General features: G+C 38.7%; 1 protein-coding gene across 2 annotated transcripts in view; it reads left to right on the top strand.

The window, feature by feature from the left end:
* Positions 1–17,155, top strand: part of pdca (phosducin a) — a 29,927-nt gene extending 12,772 nt beyond the window's left edge. For both annotated transcript variants that reach the window (XM_073063271.1, XM_073063270.1), the window contains 3 exons: positions 10,061–10,162; positions 11,600–11,757; positions 14,701–17,155. In XM_073063271.1, coding sequence (XP_072919372.1) covers positions 10,090–10,162; positions 11,600–11,757; positions 14,701–15,228 — 759 coding nt within the window. In that variant the 5' untranslated portion in view covers positions 10,061–10,089 and the 3' untranslated portion in view covers positions 15,229–17,155. The remainder of the gene's footprint in view (positions 1–10,060; positions 10,163–11,599; positions 11,758–14,700) is intronic.
* Positions 17,156–18,479: the final 1,324 nt, after the last annotated feature.

The following is an 18,479-nucleotide window of genomic DNA, read 5'->3' as shown; positions in this document are numbered from 1 at the left end:
TCGCATTGGGATAATACTATAGACCTTCCAATAGCCACCAGGAGATGGATGAACAGATAGAAAAAGACATAAAAGCAACAGTATTGTTGTAAAGCAACACACACAAAATGCCGGTGGTACGCAGCAGGCCAGGCAGTACCTATAGGAAGAAGTACAGTCGACGTTTCGGGCTAAGACCCTTCGTCAGGACTAACTGAAAGAAAAGATAGTAAGAGATTGAAAGTGGGGGGGAGGGGGAAATCCAAAATTACAGGAGAAGACAGGAGGGGGAGGGATAAAGCCTCCCCCTCCCGCTTTCAATTTCCAGAGAGGGTCCCAAAAGACTGGAGAGTGGCCAATGTTGTTCCCTTGTTCAAGAAGAGAAATACAGATAATTCTATAAATAATAGGTCAGAAAGCTCACATCAGTGGTAGGGAAGCCATTGGAGGGGATTCTTAGGGATAGGGTTTCTGTGTGCTCTCTGTGCTGATTAGGCCCAATTCTGTTCCAATCTCTTACGGAAAGTATACAGTTAAGGGTAAGACCCTCAACAGCATTGATGTTCAGAGGGATCTTGGAGTTCAAGTCCATAGCTCACTGCAAGTGGCCCCACAACAGGTAGGATGATAAAGAAGGCCCTCAGCATTTTTGACTTCACTGGTCAGAGCACTGAGTAAAAGAATAAGGAAGTCGTGATGCAGCTATAAAAACTTTGGTTAGGCCATATTTTGGAGTATTGCATGCAGCTCTGATTGTTCAATCACAGGCAGCATGTAAAGGCTTTGGAAGGGACACAGAAGAGGTTTGCCAAGATGTTGCCTAGATTAGAAGGTGTGAACTAGAAGGAGACAAGCTTGGTTTGTTTTCTCTGAGCATCAGAAGCTGGATGGATAGAAGATAGTGGATAATATGAAATTTTGAGAAGCATTGATACGGTGGACAGTTGGCATCTTTTTCCTTGGGTAGAAATGTTGAGTACTAGTGAATATATATTTAAAGACAAAAATTTTAAAGGAGATGTGTGGAACAAATATTTTTATACAGAGAATGGAAGGCCTGTCAGGAGCAGTGTTGGAAGCAGGTATGAAAGTGGTATTTAATAAGTTGTTAGGTATACTTATGTCCATGCAGAGTATGGAAGGATTGATCATGCACTGGCTGAAGAGATTTACTTTATTTTCGCTATCATGTTCAACACAGACATTGTGATCCAAAGGGTCTGTTGTTGTGCTGTACTCTTCTGAATTATTCTTTAAAATCACCTTTTATTTTAAATGTCAAATTGTGATACTGAACATTTCAGATGTTTGTCAGAAATTGTTCAAAAACAAAATATTCATACATTAATTATTTTAAAAACAAACTGTTGCTTGCTGGCAGTGAACATAAGAAATAGGAGGAGTAGGCCATCCAACCCATCAGACCTGCCCTGCCATTCAATAAGATCATGGCTGATCTGTCCGTAAACAGCTCCATCTACCTGCTTTTAGCTCCATAACCCTTAATTCCTCTACTATGTAAAAATCTATCTAACTGTATCTTAAATATATTTAGTGAAGAAGCCTCAACTGCTTCCCTGGGTAGAGAATTCCGCAGATTCAACACTCTCTGGGAAAAACAGTTTCTCTTCACCTCCATCCTAAATCTTCTCCCCTGAACCTTGAGGCAATGTCCCCTAGTTCTAGTCTCACCTACCAATGGAAACAACTTTCCTACTTCTATCTTATCTATCCCCTCTCATTATTCTGACTTCCTGAGAGTATAGTCTCAGGCGACTCAATCTCTCCTCATAGGTTAACACCTTCATCCCTGGAATCAACCTGGTGAACCTCCTCCGCACTGCCTCCAAAGCCAGTATGTCCTTCCTCAAGTATGGAGACCAGAACTGCACACAGTACTCCAGGTGCGGCCGCACCATTACCCTGTATAGTTGCAGCATGACCTCACTGCTTTTGAATTAATCCCTTTAGCAATGAAGGCCAACATTCTGTTTGCCTTCTTAATAACCTGTTGTACCTGCAAGCCAACTTTTTGCGATTCATGAACAAACACTCCCAAGTCCCTCTGCACAACAGCATGCTGCAATCTTTCACCATTTAAACAATAATCTGCTCTTCTATTATTCCTTCCAAAGTGGATGATCTCACATTTACCAACATTGTATTCCATCTGCCAGACCTTGGCCCACTCACTTAACTTATCTATATCCCTCTGCAGACTCTCCACATCCTCTGTACAATTTCCCCACTCAGTTTAGTGTCATCAGCAAATTTTGCTACACTGCACTCAGTCCCCTCTTCCAAATCATCAATGTAAATAGTAAACAGCTGCGGGCCCAGCACCGACTCCTGCAGCACCGCACTCACCACTGACAGCTAACTGGAGAAACACCCATTTATACCAACTCTTTGCTTTCTATTGGTTAACCAATCCACTATCTATGCCAATACACTTCCTCCGACTCCATGCATCCGTATCTTATTTATAAGTCTCTTGTGCGGCATCTTTTCGAACACCTTCTGGAAATCCAAGTATATGACATCCACTTGATCCCCTCTATCCACTGCACTCATTATGTCCTCAAAGAACTCCTGTAAATTTGTCAAACAGGACCTGCCCTTTCTGAATCCATGCTGCATCTGTCTAATGGAACCACTCCTTTCTAAATGTTTTGCTATTTCTTCCTTAATGACAGCTTCAGGCATTTCCCCAACTACAGATGTTAAGCTAACTGGCCTATAGTTGCCCGACTTTTGCCTATATCCTTTTTAAAAAGTGGCATGACATTTGCTGTCTTCCAATCCGCCGGGACCTGCCCAGAGTCTAGAGAATTTTGATAAATGATTATCAACGCATCTACTATAACCTCCGCCAATTCCTTCAGCACCCTGGGATACATCCCATCAGGACTAGGGGAATTATCTACCTTCAGGCCCTCTAGTTTGCTCATCAGTATCTCTTTAGTGACAGTGATTTTATCGAGGTCTTCACCTCCGTTTTCGTCCCTAACATCCTTCTTTGGCATATTAAATGTGTCCTCCACTGTGAAGACTGACACAAAATAGTCGTTCAACGCCTCAGCCATTTCCTTATCACCCAATATCAAATTTCCCCTTATCATCTTCCAAGGGACCCACGTTGACTTTAACCACCCTCTTCCGCTTTATATATTTATAAAAACTTTTGCTATCTGCTTTTATATTTTCTGCTAATTTACTTTCATACTCTATCTTCCCTTTCCTTATGTCTTGTTTAGTTGTTCTTTGTTGCTTTTTAAAGTTTTCCCAATCCTCCAGTCTCCCACTACTCTTTGCGACTCTGTATACATGAGCTTTTAATTTGATACTATCTTTTATTTCCTTAGTTATCCAAGACTGGCTCTCCCCACACTTACTGTACTTACTTTTGACTGGAATATATTTTTGTTGAGTACTGTGAAAAATCTCTTTGAAAGTATTCCACTGTTCCTAAACAGTGCTAGCAAATAGCCTGTGCTCCCAATCCACATTAGCCAACTCCTCCCTCATCCTGTTGTAGTCTCCCACGTTCAAGCATAATACACTAGTTTTAGATCTAACTATTTCATCCTCCATCTATATGCAAAATTCAATCATACTATGACCACTCTTTCCAAGAGGATTCCTGACTACAAGATCATTAATCTTACTTGTCTCATTGCACAGGACTATATCTAAGATAGCATTTTCCCTTGTAGGTTCACTAACATGCTGCTCAAGAAAGCCATCACAGATGCATTCTATGAAGTCCTCCTCAAGACTTCCTTGACCAACCCAATTCACTCAATCTATATGGAAGTTAAAATCCCCCATGACAACTGTCATTCCATTCTTACAAGCCTGTTATTTCTTGGTTAATCGCTGCTGCCACTGCAATATTTTTATTAGGTGGCCTATAGACAACTCTCACCAGTGATTGTTTTCTCTTTACTATTCTTAATCTCTACCCAGAGACTCAAACCATTCTGCTCCGTAGATCTTACATCATCTCTCACAATCACCCTGATCTCATCCTTAATTAAGGACACCACCCCACCTCCTCTGCCTTCCTGCCTATCTTTCTGTATTACCTGTTACCCCTTGGATATTTAATTCCCAGTCATCTCCACCTTGCAACCAGGTCTCTGTAATGGCCACTAAATCATATGCCTTGGTACTGATCTGTGCCACAAGTTCACTAACCTTGTTTCTAATACTATGGACATTTAAAGTGCCCTTATACTCATTGTCCTTTTAGAATCTAGTGACCTATGCGATTTTTGCTTTTTACTTTTATGCGCTCTACTCTTACTTTTTTCTTCACTAACTCTAGCTTTCATCTCTGCATCACTTCCCTCTTCTTTTCTGTGTGGCTTCCATCCCCCTGCCATATTAGTTTAAAGCCTCCCCAACAGCATTAGCAAACAATTTCCCTAGGACATTGATCCCGGCTCTGCCCAGATATAGACCATCCGGATGGTACTAGTCCCACCTCCCCCAGAAGCGGTTCCAATGCCCCAAGAATCTGAAACCCTCCCTCCTGCACCAATGCTCAAGCCACATATTCATTCTCACTATCTTACTATTCCAACTCTGGCTAGCATGTGGCACCAGTAATAATCCTGAGATTATTACCTTTGAGGTCCTACTCTTTAATTTATCAGTGCTTAGTATTATGTTGAAAAGGTAGTGCAACCTACACTTTGTCATGTGAATGATGAGATTACCTTATAATTTTACATCAAGCAGTAGTAAATCAAGGCAACTGTACGCACTGGTAAGCCCATAGAGTTTATAAACCAGAAAGCTACCCACCATGGATCAAAACTGAAGCCTCTCGGATGAGTGGCAAAACATCTTCTGGACAACACATCAAGTCCAGTTGTCTTGATTTACTCTGCTTGATATACAATGACCTGGATGACTAAGAACCTTCATAGACTTATGATTTTATGTTAAATTTTCAACAGCGACTATGCCTTTAATGCATTCAGTAAATCTATCAATGAACTTTATGTCTAAATTGCCATGTAGAGATTTGCTGATAAGGTTTCACGGTTGCAGACTGCTAACATTATTGGTCATTCAGATGGACCCACTCTGTTCCTTTCCTTGCCTTCCTTAATTGTGCTTATTTGCAAATCTAGTCCTTTTGAAATGAAGTGATAGTTAGTCTCAGTAATCTTTGGAGTTTAAAGTAATCTATGTATGAACAATCTCCAATAATCTCCACATATTTGCTAACCATTACCAGGTTAATGTTAAAGGACAGACTGACTGAATCTATTTTCAGGCAGCGTTATTTGACTGACTGCCTCTTGTACTGAGATTGAGAAATAATCTCAAATGAAATAATTTCAGTGATTGTGTTAAATCAGTCGTTGCTCCAAAGTAGTGGCACAGCTCTTTATCAGACTGACAACAATAATGCAAGTGAATCCCTTGATGATCTGGTCAAGATTGTGAACTCTCTGGGCACTGGATACATAGGGTTAACCCACTTTGCAACACAAAATAAGGACATCAGTACTGTGGATGGCATGAGGGCCAGATGATGTTGATATTCAACAAATTGAGCAGAAGTTTTGGAGCTTAATAAGACTTAACATTTAGAAATAAGTTTGCACTGGTCCACATCTTGCCAGCAGTAAAGATGACAAGAATAAGTGCATTTAACCTAATACCAGGATAACTGATAACTGGATAGACTGATCAATATGATGCTCCTGAGACAACATCTGCCGGAAGTAAATTCCTTGTATGTGCATAGGTACTTGGCGATTAAAGTCTGATTCTGATTCTGATGTCACAAATGGTTTTCCAGCTTATCCCTTGTTGGTCTAATAGCATTAAGTAATCAGTCTTAATTGTGCAAGATTGTGCTTGCAGCTGTTGGTGTAATGGGTATTAAGTGAAAATATATTTACATAGTACCTAAATATTTGAGAGCTTTAATGATTTAGAAAAGGTAAAGGAGGAGGTAAAAGGAAGTGTGTGGGGGGGGGGAGGGGTAAGGGGTTGCATTATTAATCAGGGACAAGCTGTATGCAGAGGGGACATAATACAGGACTCATTCACTGTCCACACAGATAGAGCTGAAAAATAAGAAAGATTCCATCACTCTGATGGGAGTTCGAGTATACTGCAGACTCACAAATGCCTCTGGGACATTGGTGAACAGAAATGCAGAAAGATTAGGGAAAATGCAAAAACATGGCTGTTGTAGTGAGTAACTTCAACACCTCTAATATAGACTCAGACCACATTTCAAGAGGTTTAGATGCAGCAGAACTTGTTAGGTGCATCCAGGAATGTTTTTCAATCAATATGTAGTGGAGGAGCCATATTGGACTTGCTGTTGGGAAATTAACCTGGCCAAGGTGACTGGCTTTCAGTATGGGAAAAGAGAACAACAACCATAACTCCTTTAAATATGAGTAAGGACGTTGTGGAAGAATATTAAATTGGAACAGGAGAAATTTGGAATCAGGTTTATTATCACTGTCTTAAATATGAAAGTTGTTGTTTTGCATCAGTAGTACAGTGCAAAGACATGAATTTAGCCCCAGTTACAAAATAAATACCACAGAAAGAAGAAACGAGCAGGGTTCATGGACTTCTCAGAAATTTGATAGCAGAGGTGAAGAAGCTGTTTCTGAATCATTAAGAATGGGTCTTTGGGCTGCTGTAGCTCCTCCTGTTAGTGGTAACAAGAAGGTATCTTTCAGATGGTGAGAGTCCTTAGTAATGGATGACATCTTCTTGAGGCACCTCTGTTAAAGATGTCTTCAATGACAGGGAGGGTTGTGCACATGTTGAAGCTGGCTGAGTCTATGACCCTGTGCAGCCTTACAATCCAGTGCCTTCAATAGCAGTCTGTGAAACAACCAGTTGGTATGTTCTCCACCATAAATCTATAAAAATTTGCAAGTCTTTGGTTGCATACTAAATCTCCCCAAATTCCTAACATATTAGTTTCTGGGGAACTTTCTTTATTGCTGAGTCTGTATGTCTGGCCCAGGATAGATTCTCTGAGATGTTGACACCCAGGAACTTGAAGATGCTCACCCTTTACACCGCTGACCCCTCAATGAGAACTGGTATGAGTTCTCCTAATCCCCCTTTAATGAAGGCCACAATCAATTCCTTGGTCTTGCTCAGGTTGAATATGAGGTTGTTTGTTGTGACACTACTCAACCAGCAAATCTATCTTATTCCTGTATGCCTCCTCACCACCATCTGAGCTCTTACAGTTGTGTCACCTGCGAATTTATTGATGTCATTTGAACTATGCTTAGCCACACAGTCAAGAGAGTAGAGCAGTGGGCTATGCATGCATATTTGAGCTACATCTCAGTTGTCAGGAACTAGTGAACTTTATAAAGCTGTTTTTGGGCAAGTCCACATCTGGCATGGAGGGTTTTTAAAGATCAACGATACAAAGTACAGGATGGATTCCTTTCAGGAGGACAAGGATGACAAGAAAAAGAGAGCGTACATAAGGTTAGGAAGCTAAAGATCAAATGGAGCCCTCGAGGATTATAAAGCTAGAACTCATGAAGAGAAGTAGAACAGCTGGTAGGGGGAACATGAAAAATCTTTGGTAAGTAGGGTTAAAGAAGATCCCAAGGTATTCTATACATATGTCAAATACAAGAGGATAACTAGCAAGAAGTTTGGACTATTGAAGATTAACGGAGGGAACATGTGCTCAGAGGCAGAGATCCTAAATAAGTAATTTGCATCAGAATTTACTAAGGAGAAGGATATGGAGGAAAATGAGATCAGTATGGAGCATGGTTAAGTTTGGTTTGGTAGGTTTGATTAAGAACACCAAGCAGGATAAGTCTCCAGGGCCTTTTGGGATATACTCCAGGTTATTCAAAACAGCAAGAAATTAGATTGCTAGGGACTTGATCAAGATCATTCTGCCTTCTTTAGCCACAAGTGAGGCCCTGATGAGCTAGTGATGGAAGAAAGGAATGACAAGGTTATACTGATTGGTTACAATGGGAAGAGTTTCATAGTTAGGAAAATCCATTAATCCTGGTTACCACTTTATTTTGGTCAATCTCTAATTCTTATGTTCATAAAAGTACAGCATATATTAAATGCTTGTTAGTAACCACAAGAGGGCAAACCTATTCTACTTTCCTCAATGTTCTCTTGTAAGCAGCAATTAAGTTGCTTTCCATGCTTTTCTTTCTAGTCACCAAGACTCCACTCACTGTTTCTGTGGGGAGAAAAAGGCCAGTTCACATTTCAGAACAAAGATATTCTGATGGATCTTCCACCTGTAAAGCTACTGTTTCTCTTTCCAGTTTTGTTGTCTGACTTGCTAAGTGTTTTCAGCATTTTTGATTTTTACTCATCTCTCTAGTTTAAAAAAAATCATTCACTCAATACTTTTCATTTCTTGTTGATCACAGGGAATATGGCAAAGGTCCTGTTTATACAAATAAGTGGCTTGCTGCCATGTCAGGGAATAGGAATAATGAACTGCACACTGTGGGACTGTGTAGACTTCCCTATTTTGAATTATTCCAGCGCATTAAAGTATATAAAATGATTAATGGTTGTGGCAATCAATTACCAGGGGCCTGTAGAGCACAAACCCACCCAGAAAATAATGCTATGTGTTCTGTCCAAGTGCTAAAGCATGCAAGTAATGATAGTTTTTTTGTTTAGCAACACACACAAAGTTCATCAATCCTGAAGAAGTGTTTCAGCCTGAAGCATTGACTAATTATTCCCCTCTGTAGATGCTGCCTGACTTGTTGAGTTATTCCAGCATTTTATGTTTGCTCTAGATTTCCAGCACCTGTTCAGGCCCCCTTTTGGCATGTGTGGAGGTCCAGAGAACATGTTTATTTTTGCCTCCTATTATCTGAGCATGAATCAGTCTATATATTTGTTGAGAAAATGTAGGAGTCACCTGCTGAAGATAAAAAACCTGGAACAAATTTGTTCTGATGGCAGTGGCTGCATTAGTGATGGACCAACATTGATGAACATGGATGGAATGGATTTATTTACAATAAATTTGTGTTCCATAAATATTTTTGATCATTGGCACCATTGATAATGGAACCCCAACCTACAGTACCAAGTTAGGTCCCTTAACTATAGAGAAAGTGCAGAGGAGATTTACAAGGATGTTGCCTGGATTAGAAAGCATATCTTATGAGAATAGGTTGAGTGAATTTGGCCTTTTCTCCTTGGGACAACGGAGGATGAGAGGTGATCTGATAGAGGTGTACAAGATGATGAGAGTCATTGACTGTGTGGATAGCCAGAAGCTTCTCCCAGGGCTGAAATGGCTATCACAAGGGGCATAGTTTTAAGCTGCTTGGAAGTAGGTACAAGGGGAATGTCAGAACTAAGTTTTTCCACACAGAGAATGGTCGGTGGGTGGAATGCACTGCCAGTGAAGGTGGTAGAGGCAGGTACAATAGGGCCTTTTAAGAGACTCCTAGATAGGTACATGGAACTTAGAAAAATAGAGGGCTATGCAAAAGGGGAATTCTAGACTGCTTCTAGAGCCGGTTACACGGTCAGCACAACATTGTGGGCCAAAGAGCCTGCAATGTGCTGTAGATTTCTAAGTTTCTATGTAACAGGTAGAGTAAATTAGTCTAAAACTATGGTGGACTATGTGGCAGGGAAGGGTTGGATTGATCTTGGAGTGGGTTAAAGGGTCGGCACCAAGAGCCTGTACTGTACTGTAATGTTCTAGTTTCCACCTTTTCATGAACCTCAGTGGTAGCCCATGAAGGCGGCTTGATTTTTTATTTTTCTCAACCATCCGACTGACACTGCTCCCTCTCAGACAAGGCCAAAAATAGAGAATGTTCAGGAAGTATGCAAACCAGTCTATTCTGAAAATCATGACCTGTAGTTTCAACACCAACTATTAGAAGGTCTTGTCTTTCTCTGGAACATTTTCTTACAAAATCTTATTTTTAAAGGTTCAAAGTCTTAAATTACAGCTCTCTATGAAGAAACATTACATCATAATTTGTATTATATAACAGTATTACCAATAGACATAATTGACCTTGTATTGAAATTGACTGTTTTTCAGATACCTTTCCATTGCTCACCTGTCCTAGAATGAACCGTGAACCAAGTTGGGATGAAGATGTGGAACCTGAAGGAAATCTTGAATTATCAGCTTCTAATACAGGTAAATTGGCATGTTCTATAGGGTAATTCCATCACATTGAGCTTAAAGTCATCATGAGTTATGCTGTGGTATCTCCAGTTTAAAAAAAAATTAAACTATATCACTGAGTCCAAGTAGGTGGGAAAAACAAATCAACAGTTGAACCACTGAGCTTTCCTTCATTTTTAGTTTCAGAATAACTAAGAGGAGATTGAAAATAAGGGGTTACATATCATTACTTTTTAAAGGTATTTTTGACTTCCATATACCAGCTGATCCCTGTAGATGTACTTTGGTTTCTTGTAGAGAAGGTTTTCAATTCACTTGACTCAGGAGTACTAGGCAAATGAACAATGAACCTGTTAGTGCATTTCATGTATTGACTTCAGTGCTCTCACATGATCTCCTTTATTATAAATAGAGCTGTGAATTCCATGTGGATATTACCCAAAGAATATAGAATTAAAGTAAATACTCTGAACTCAAAATACTGCATGAAGAAAATTATAACTGTAACTGATAACCATTTGTTTATCCTAATATAGAGTTGCTTTTCCTGGATTTCATAGCAAAGTATGCTTTCTCAACCTTTCAATAATTTATTCTTTGCTTGATCTTTCTGTACATACATCCCTTTTAGAAATTAGCTTTCTAAATTACATTGCCCTTTCTCATCCTTCCTATCAAAACTTAACAGTTCAGAATTTTTCATCCACATATTCCACCAGCCTGTCTGTTTCTACTAGGTCTATTGCTATACTCAAATTATTATAATTGGAGATTTTGAATTGCCAAAGTTAGTAAGTTCAGCCATGTCTATCTGATGTGTTCTATGTTGTGATAACAGGAACTACAGGGATGACCTTCATCATCAGGACATGCCCCTTTCTCATTAGTACTTTCAGGGAAGAGGTACAAGAGCCTGAAGACACACACACTCAACACTTTAGGAGCAGCTTTTCCCCCTCCACCATCAGATTTCTGAATGGTCCATGAACACTACCTCACCATTTTGCTCACTTTTTGCATTACCTATTTTTAAAATATTCCTTACCATAACATTTTTAAATGTATTGCACTGTACCACAAAACAAATTTCATGACATATGCCAGTGATAATAAACTTAGAATTTAAGGTAAAGCAAATGAAAAGCTTTTGTGAACATTATCATTAGTGCTATTCCTTGACATTTTTCTTTCACATTTCCTCCCTAATTCCCCTGCCACAAGCATACTTGAGGGGTAATTTACAACAGTCAGTTAAGCACAGGTAGCACATGAGGTCGCACTCAAACAAGTGAGTTGAGCAGCAGCATCACTATCTGCTACATCATTTTGCCACTCGGTGCTGGATTTTGTTACTGTGTCATACAATTTTTTATAACTACATCGAGGCAATGTTATTAGTAATGTGCACATGTCTAGCACAAAACAACATTAAACCAGTTGCATTTCTAGGTCCAAAAGGAGTGATCAATGACTGGAGGAAATTTAAACTAGAAAGCGAGGACCATGAAATTTCTTCAGACAAAAAGCAACTCCTTAGACAACTGTCATCACCATACCGCTCTTTTAGTAAGGAGGACAAAGACACTCGAAAGAAATTCAGTCGAAAGGTGAGCAAAAACAGGAAAGATAATCAATTTCAAAGCAAATAAGATTTAAAATTAATTTGAATAACTGAACATAGTATTTGTAGAAGTGGAGAATAAATTTGGTTAAAAATTGCAGAATGCAACACATTCCAAAGAGAAAGAGGAGGATGAGAGAGTGTACCTACACCAATTACAACATATAGGCAATCAGAATGAAAGGAATCTATATTAATTATATATTAAGGATCTACCACCTTAATAAAGGAGTCGTGCAGACAACTAGGAAGGATTTAGAGGAAGAAATAAGGGAAGTAAACCAGTAGTAACCTCAAGTGCTTTGTGGAGTTTAAATGTTCTTCCTGTGACTGGTTTTCCTTCCTAGGGCTTCAGTTTTCTCTCAGATCCCAAACTCATGCCAGTTAGTAGATTAATATACCAGTGCAAATTATCCCAAGTGAGTAGGTGAGTTGTAGGATAAGGAGGAGTTGGTGGGAATATGAGGAGTGCATAGGGATTAGGAAAATGGGAATGGAATTGCTCTACGAGCCACAATGGACTTGATGACTTGCAATTGTCTCTTTATTAATTCTTAGGAAAATACAGAAATACAGAGCAGCAGTTACAGAAAAGAGAGTTCAACTATCTCAAAAACAAAAGGAAGAAATAGAACAAGGAATAATGATTCTATTATTTTGGGGGTCTATTTTCTTAGTACATAAATCCTAGCAAGATAATAATTCTTAAATACAATAATGGGCAGTAAATTAAAATATACTGGAAAATTAAAATCAGCAGAGCTTTTTGTTGATTATGGCATTGTAAGGTTCAAGATTAGGATGAGTAAGATTATTAAAACACCTAGAGATGTAAAACACTAGTGTAACTGACATATAATGAAGAAATTATAATAAGAACAAGGAGTACAACTGGGAGTACAACTGGAATAGGCCATTTAACTTTTCAAGACTATTCTGTCATTTTAATATGATCATAGCAGATTTTTAAAATCAACATCTCTTTTTTTGTAAACACAAAGTACACTGCAGATGCAGTGGTCAAATCAACACATACAAACAAGCTGGATGAACTCAGCAGGTTGGGCAGCATCTGTTGAAATGAGCAGTCAATGTTTCCGGCCGAGACCCTTCGTCAGGACTGAAGAAGGAGGGGGCAGGGGCCCCATAAAGAATGTGGGGGAAGGGTGGAAAACCAATCAGAGACCACTTCAACTCTGCTTCACATTCCCATTCAGATATGTCCATACATGGCCTCCTCTACTGCCATGATGAGGCCAAACTCAGGTTGGAGGAGCAACACCTCACACCTCATATACCATCTGGGTAGCCCCTTGGTATGAACATTGAATTCTCCAACTTCCGGTAATTCCCTCCCTCTCCCTTCCCACTTCACTCTGTCTCCTCTTCCAGCTGCCTATCACCTCTCTCATGATTCTGCCTTCTTCTACTACCCATAGTGCTTTCCCCTTAGATTCTTTCTTCACCTCTCCTGCCTATCCCCTCCCCCACCCTTGATCTTTCCTCTGATTGGTTTTCCACCCTCCTCCCACCTTCTTTATGGAGCCCGTGCCCCCTCCTTCTTCAGTCCTGACGAAGGGTCTTGGCCCAAAACATTGACTGCTCATTTCAACGAATGCCGCCCGACCTGCTGAGTTCATCCAGCTTGTTTGTATGTGTTGATCTCTTTTTTTTGTGTTAACCTTGAGTCCTCCAATTCTCTTAATATCTAAAAATCTATAAATCTCTTCCATAAGTATGTTTGGCCAGCTGGTGGCATAGTGACCTCAGCGCTGGACTTCAAAGTGAATGGTCCTGAGTTCGAATCCATGCTTTCCATTTGTGCTGGGTTGAGCATCGAGTTATCAACTCGACCTCGTAAAAAAACTGGAGAATGCTACAGAAACGCCACATGATGAGCAATCACTAAAAAGATCAGTGCAAAAAAGCATGTCATGACAGCGCCCCAATGACTCCACCAGGAGTTAAGGGCATTCTACTTCTTCATAAGTATGTTCAGTAATGGAGCCCCAATAGCCTTCTGGAGGAGTGAATTCCAAATATCCACTCTTGTCTGGAATGAAGAATTTTCTTTCCAACCCTGTCCTAAGAGGGACCCTTTGTTCAATATAGCCTAGCTAGAGGAAACTATGTATGTGAGGGTAGATGTGGAGTTGTAAGAACTTCATACTTTGCAATGAGATCACCTCTAATTCTTTTAAACTCCAAGTATTAAACCTATGTAATCTCTTGTGCTTACTTTATCCTGGTATAACAAACCCTCCATTCAAGGATTCAAAGCAACAAAGCACTCTTCCTTTCGAAGTATATCCTTCAATGAATAAGGAGATCAAGCCTGTATACAATATTCCAATGTTGTTTCATCAATCAGGAACACATTTAGTCTTCACTCTTGCAGTGAAATCCTTTTACCATACAGGCCTATATACAGTTTGCTTCCTAATTGCTTACTTCATCTCACAGTTAATTTTAAGTAATTCATAGACAGGGTCCTTGGGAACACAAAACATCTTACACCTCTCACCATTTTAAGAACTACAATCAAGTAGGAAGTTAAGAAAATAAAGCACAATAATATTTTTTAAAGAATAAATAAATATATTTATATAAATAAAGGGAAATCTTTAAAAGAGTAAACATCAATGTACCAGGAAAATGCCACAAACAAGAAATCAAATTATTTGTCACTGTAGATGCTTCAGTGAATTAAATAGTCTTGAATCAAAAAAGAAAAATAAGTATTTTGTACAAACAAAAATCCAAGAAATAGTCTGAAATTCAAGAATGAGCAAGTCAGCACTAAAGTAATTAGACTTTTATTCCTGAATGATACTGATGCCTTAGGCAATTCACAATGAGTTATGTCTTCCCATGATAGATTATCATTCTGTTGCAAAGTTTTTATTTTCTTTTTATCCTTCTGAAACAGATGAGTGTACAAGAATATGAAATGATTCAGGATGAGGAAGATGAAACTTGCCTTCGTAGGTACCGCAAGCAATGCATGCAAGAGATGCACCAGCAGCTAAGCTTTGGCCCCCAGTTTGGAATGCTCTATGAGCTTGAAAGTGGGGAACAATTCTTGGAAGTGATTGAAAAGGAATTGAAAAAAACTACAGTGATAGTGAATGTTTACGAGGACAGAGTGAAGGGATGCGAGTCTTTGATCAACTGTTTAACATGTCTTGCTTTGGAATATCCTTTGGTTAAGTTCTGTAAAATAAAGGCCTCTAATACTGGAACTAGCGACCGCTTCTCTGATAATATTCTACCTGCATTACTGGTGTACAAAGCAGGAGAGCTAATTGGCAACTTCCTTCACATTACCGAACAGCTCGGTGAAGAATTTTTTGCAGTGGATCTTGAAACTTTCCTAAATGAATATGGCCTTTTGCCAGAAAGAGAATTCACTGCTTGTGAAAATGCCAGTGATGGCAGTGATGTAGATATTGAATGAATGTTAATACAGTGGAGCCCATATCACATCAGTCCCAGGTACATAAAAGCTTAAAAACTTTATGCACATTTTGATGCATACTTGCAATAATATTCCAAAACCTCTGTAAGTCACTGATTGCTATATGTGGATTTACTAGTATACATACTAACCTATTAGAAGGAACAGATTATAGTTAATTGATTTACTGTTGTGCAGTATTATCTGAGCTTCTGCATACACATTCCCACAGAGGCTTGATTTTCCTATACTACAAAGAAAGGTCAGCATGGTAATGTAATGGTTAGCACAACACTTCACATTATCAGCGACCTTGATTCAATTCCTGCCGCTTTCTGTAAGGAGTTTGTATATTCTTCCCATGACTATGATGGTTTCCTCTGGGTGCTCCAGTTTTCTCCCACAGTCCAAAGATGTACCATTCATAGGTTAATCAATTATTGTAAATTGTCCCAGTATTAGGCTAGGATTAAATTGGGGATTGCTGAGTGACTTGAAGGCCTGGAAAGGACTACTCTATCTTGATGAATAAATAAATAAATAAATCCTTAGCTTTTTATAGTTAATGACAGCATCCTACATCTATCTTGGGTAGAAAATTCTGAAGGTTCACAACTTTGGAAGAAGATAATTACTTATCTCAATTTCATCAGTCTTTTATCTTTAGATTATGTCCACATGCATTCTTGGCTTTTCCTTTACCTTTCTTCACTCTCATAAATAAAAAGAAAATTATTATGCATTGCACATTAACTGTTACAATACTGTTATTCCACAAAACATTCCAGGATCTAGAGTAAACTCTACTGAGTCTGCTCTGCCACTATGTATGATCAGACAAGTACCTCTTTCAACCCTCTCTCTGTACCCTTTCTTGTGAAAGCCCATATTATAAAACTTCGGTTAACAAAACAAAATCTTTAAAATTGAGTGCAGAGCTCTATCTATGACTTGACCATTAAGTTGTTGCACAACCTGTTCATTGCTTCCTTGTTTACATTTCAGATATACTGTGGAGTTTTGATGGGAAAAACTCTACAGTGAACCACAATGGAAAATTTTAATAGCAGTTTGTTATTTTAGACTACAACAGTGTCAGGAAAAAAGCTTCAGGAATTCATGAATGAGTGAGGGTAGAAATCTATCTTTGACAATCGCATAAAATTATTCTCAGCTACAGAACCTGATATTTAATTCCACTGACTCCAACAGAATTAAATAATTAGAGGTTGCTATTAGAGTCGTAAATCCCTTATCCATTAACTTACCCCATTGCCTAAGGTACATTTCTAGCCCTTGGTCCCATCAATGAAAATTTGAATTTGATAATAGAAACATCTTGTCCTTTAGAAAAATAAAGGGTCAAAAGGTAGAAATGGACTTCACTGTATTGGTCAGTATTAACTGAGTATAGCCTTTGTTCTACTCCCCCACCAACACCCCCCCCCCAAAAAAAAACTCCATTGTTTCCTCTGTAAACTATTCACAAATATCATCTAAGAAATAGAATACAGTGCCCTTGTTTAAATGATTTTATAGAAACCTGTATGAATAGACCTAAGAATAAATAAATGTTACTATATATTTTAATACATGTGGAATTGCTTTACAGAGAAATTCAGTTAACATCGATGTATTAGTAAGTTGAAATAAATTGAAATAGTAAATAAATGAGAAACATTTCATACATAATCTGAGGACAGTGAGAGTAGATATCTTTGATCTAGTGCTAAGATCCACTCTATAGATATCTACTATAAAGCAGCCATATTTTTGTTGCAAATGGTGTCCCACCCTGTACATTTCCAAACATTTCTCATTTTTATGTTGTATAATATAATTTTATTATAGAAAATATTGTGTTTTTTGTTCATTAAAGGATTCAAATTACAATGGCAATATAATAAAGGTGAAGTCTTTAGCTGTACATGCCTGAAACGTCTGTTCCAAAAAATTCTTAATAGTGATAAAGCAATATAACATGGCTTCATACTATACAGGAAATTATGAAAAAAGAAGTTACCTGAATTCATACCAGTAATCTAGTTCTGGGGGCACAGATTACTTGAATGCAAGACTGTAATTCTTCCACATCATAACTTTGATATTTGAAAGAGCATCAAGTAATAAAAGTGGAGTCTGGTTAACTGGGTAATTTGTTAATTGGGGCAGCCGCTTATTTGGGACAGCTCTTAAGAACAAAAACTGAGAAAATAGCCAGGAGACTATGCAGCTTAATTGGGACAGGAGACTGTTGCTGAATAGTTTCTAACTAGCGTCAGTCCTCTGAACTTGTGCAGCCATTGGATACCACACTGTACTTAGAGTGAATAGTTTTTAAATAACATCAATTGCATGTGTTGTGTTCAAAAAGCTGACTTTTGTCACTGATAGTTGGCAAGAAATAAGCAGCCAGACAATACAGACTGTTTTGCTCACTGTGGTTTTAAGCATCAGGCTTAGAGATGCCAGAATTGGCCTGGAGTGAAAATGAAACAATTTTACAACTTCCACAAGTTAGGAACCAAGAAGAATTTGAAGGTATCAACAATCATCAAAAGCATTGTATGAAGGTGGTAGTCTACTATCTGCACTAGTGTCTGTGCTGACTTTGTTTATTTGCAGTCTATCAAAAGAACATGGCAGCATACACTGGATCAATTCCTCCATCGATGACTATTAGGAACTAATACAGTTTTATAGTACTGTTGTGGTATTGGTAGTGTTCTAATTTGCCCTGCATTTTAAATACACCAATTATTGCTCAGTTGTACAGTAGTTATTTTTTATAACTTTTTAAACTATTTCCAAGAAACCTCAGCTAATTAGTGCAACCACTTACTTGGCCAAAATGTACTGGTCCCGATGTGTCCTAATTAACCAGAATCCGCTGTATTTAGTCTACAGCAGAGGAGACTATGCTCTCACCAACGATTTAGATAGTGGAATTGATGCCTTTATGGCAAAGTTTGCGGCTGATATGAAGATGAGTGGAGGGGTTGGTAGTGCTGAGCAAGCAATACAATTGCAGCAGAACTCTGACAAATTGGAACAATGGGCAAAAAAGTGTCTGATACGATAGTGTTGGGAAATGAACAACAGTGCAGACTATTACCTAGGGAGGTGCAATTGAACTTAGGAGTCTTCATGCAAGACTCCAAGGTGGTTAATTTACAGGTTGAGTCTGTGGTAAAGGCAGAAAATGCAATGTTGGCACTTATTTCAAGGGGAATAGAATATTAAAACAAGGA

The sequence above is a fragment of the Hemitrygon akajei genome, chromosome 12 (genome assembly GCF_048418815.1).
Source record: "Hemitrygon akajei chromosome 12, sHemAka1.3, whole genome shotgun sequence".
Taxonomy (NCBI): Eukaryota; Metazoa; Chordata; class Chondrichthyes; order Myliobatiformes; family Dasyatidae; genus Hemitrygon; species Hemitrygon akajei.
This window is presented reverse-complemented; position numbering and strand designations above follow the sequence as displayed.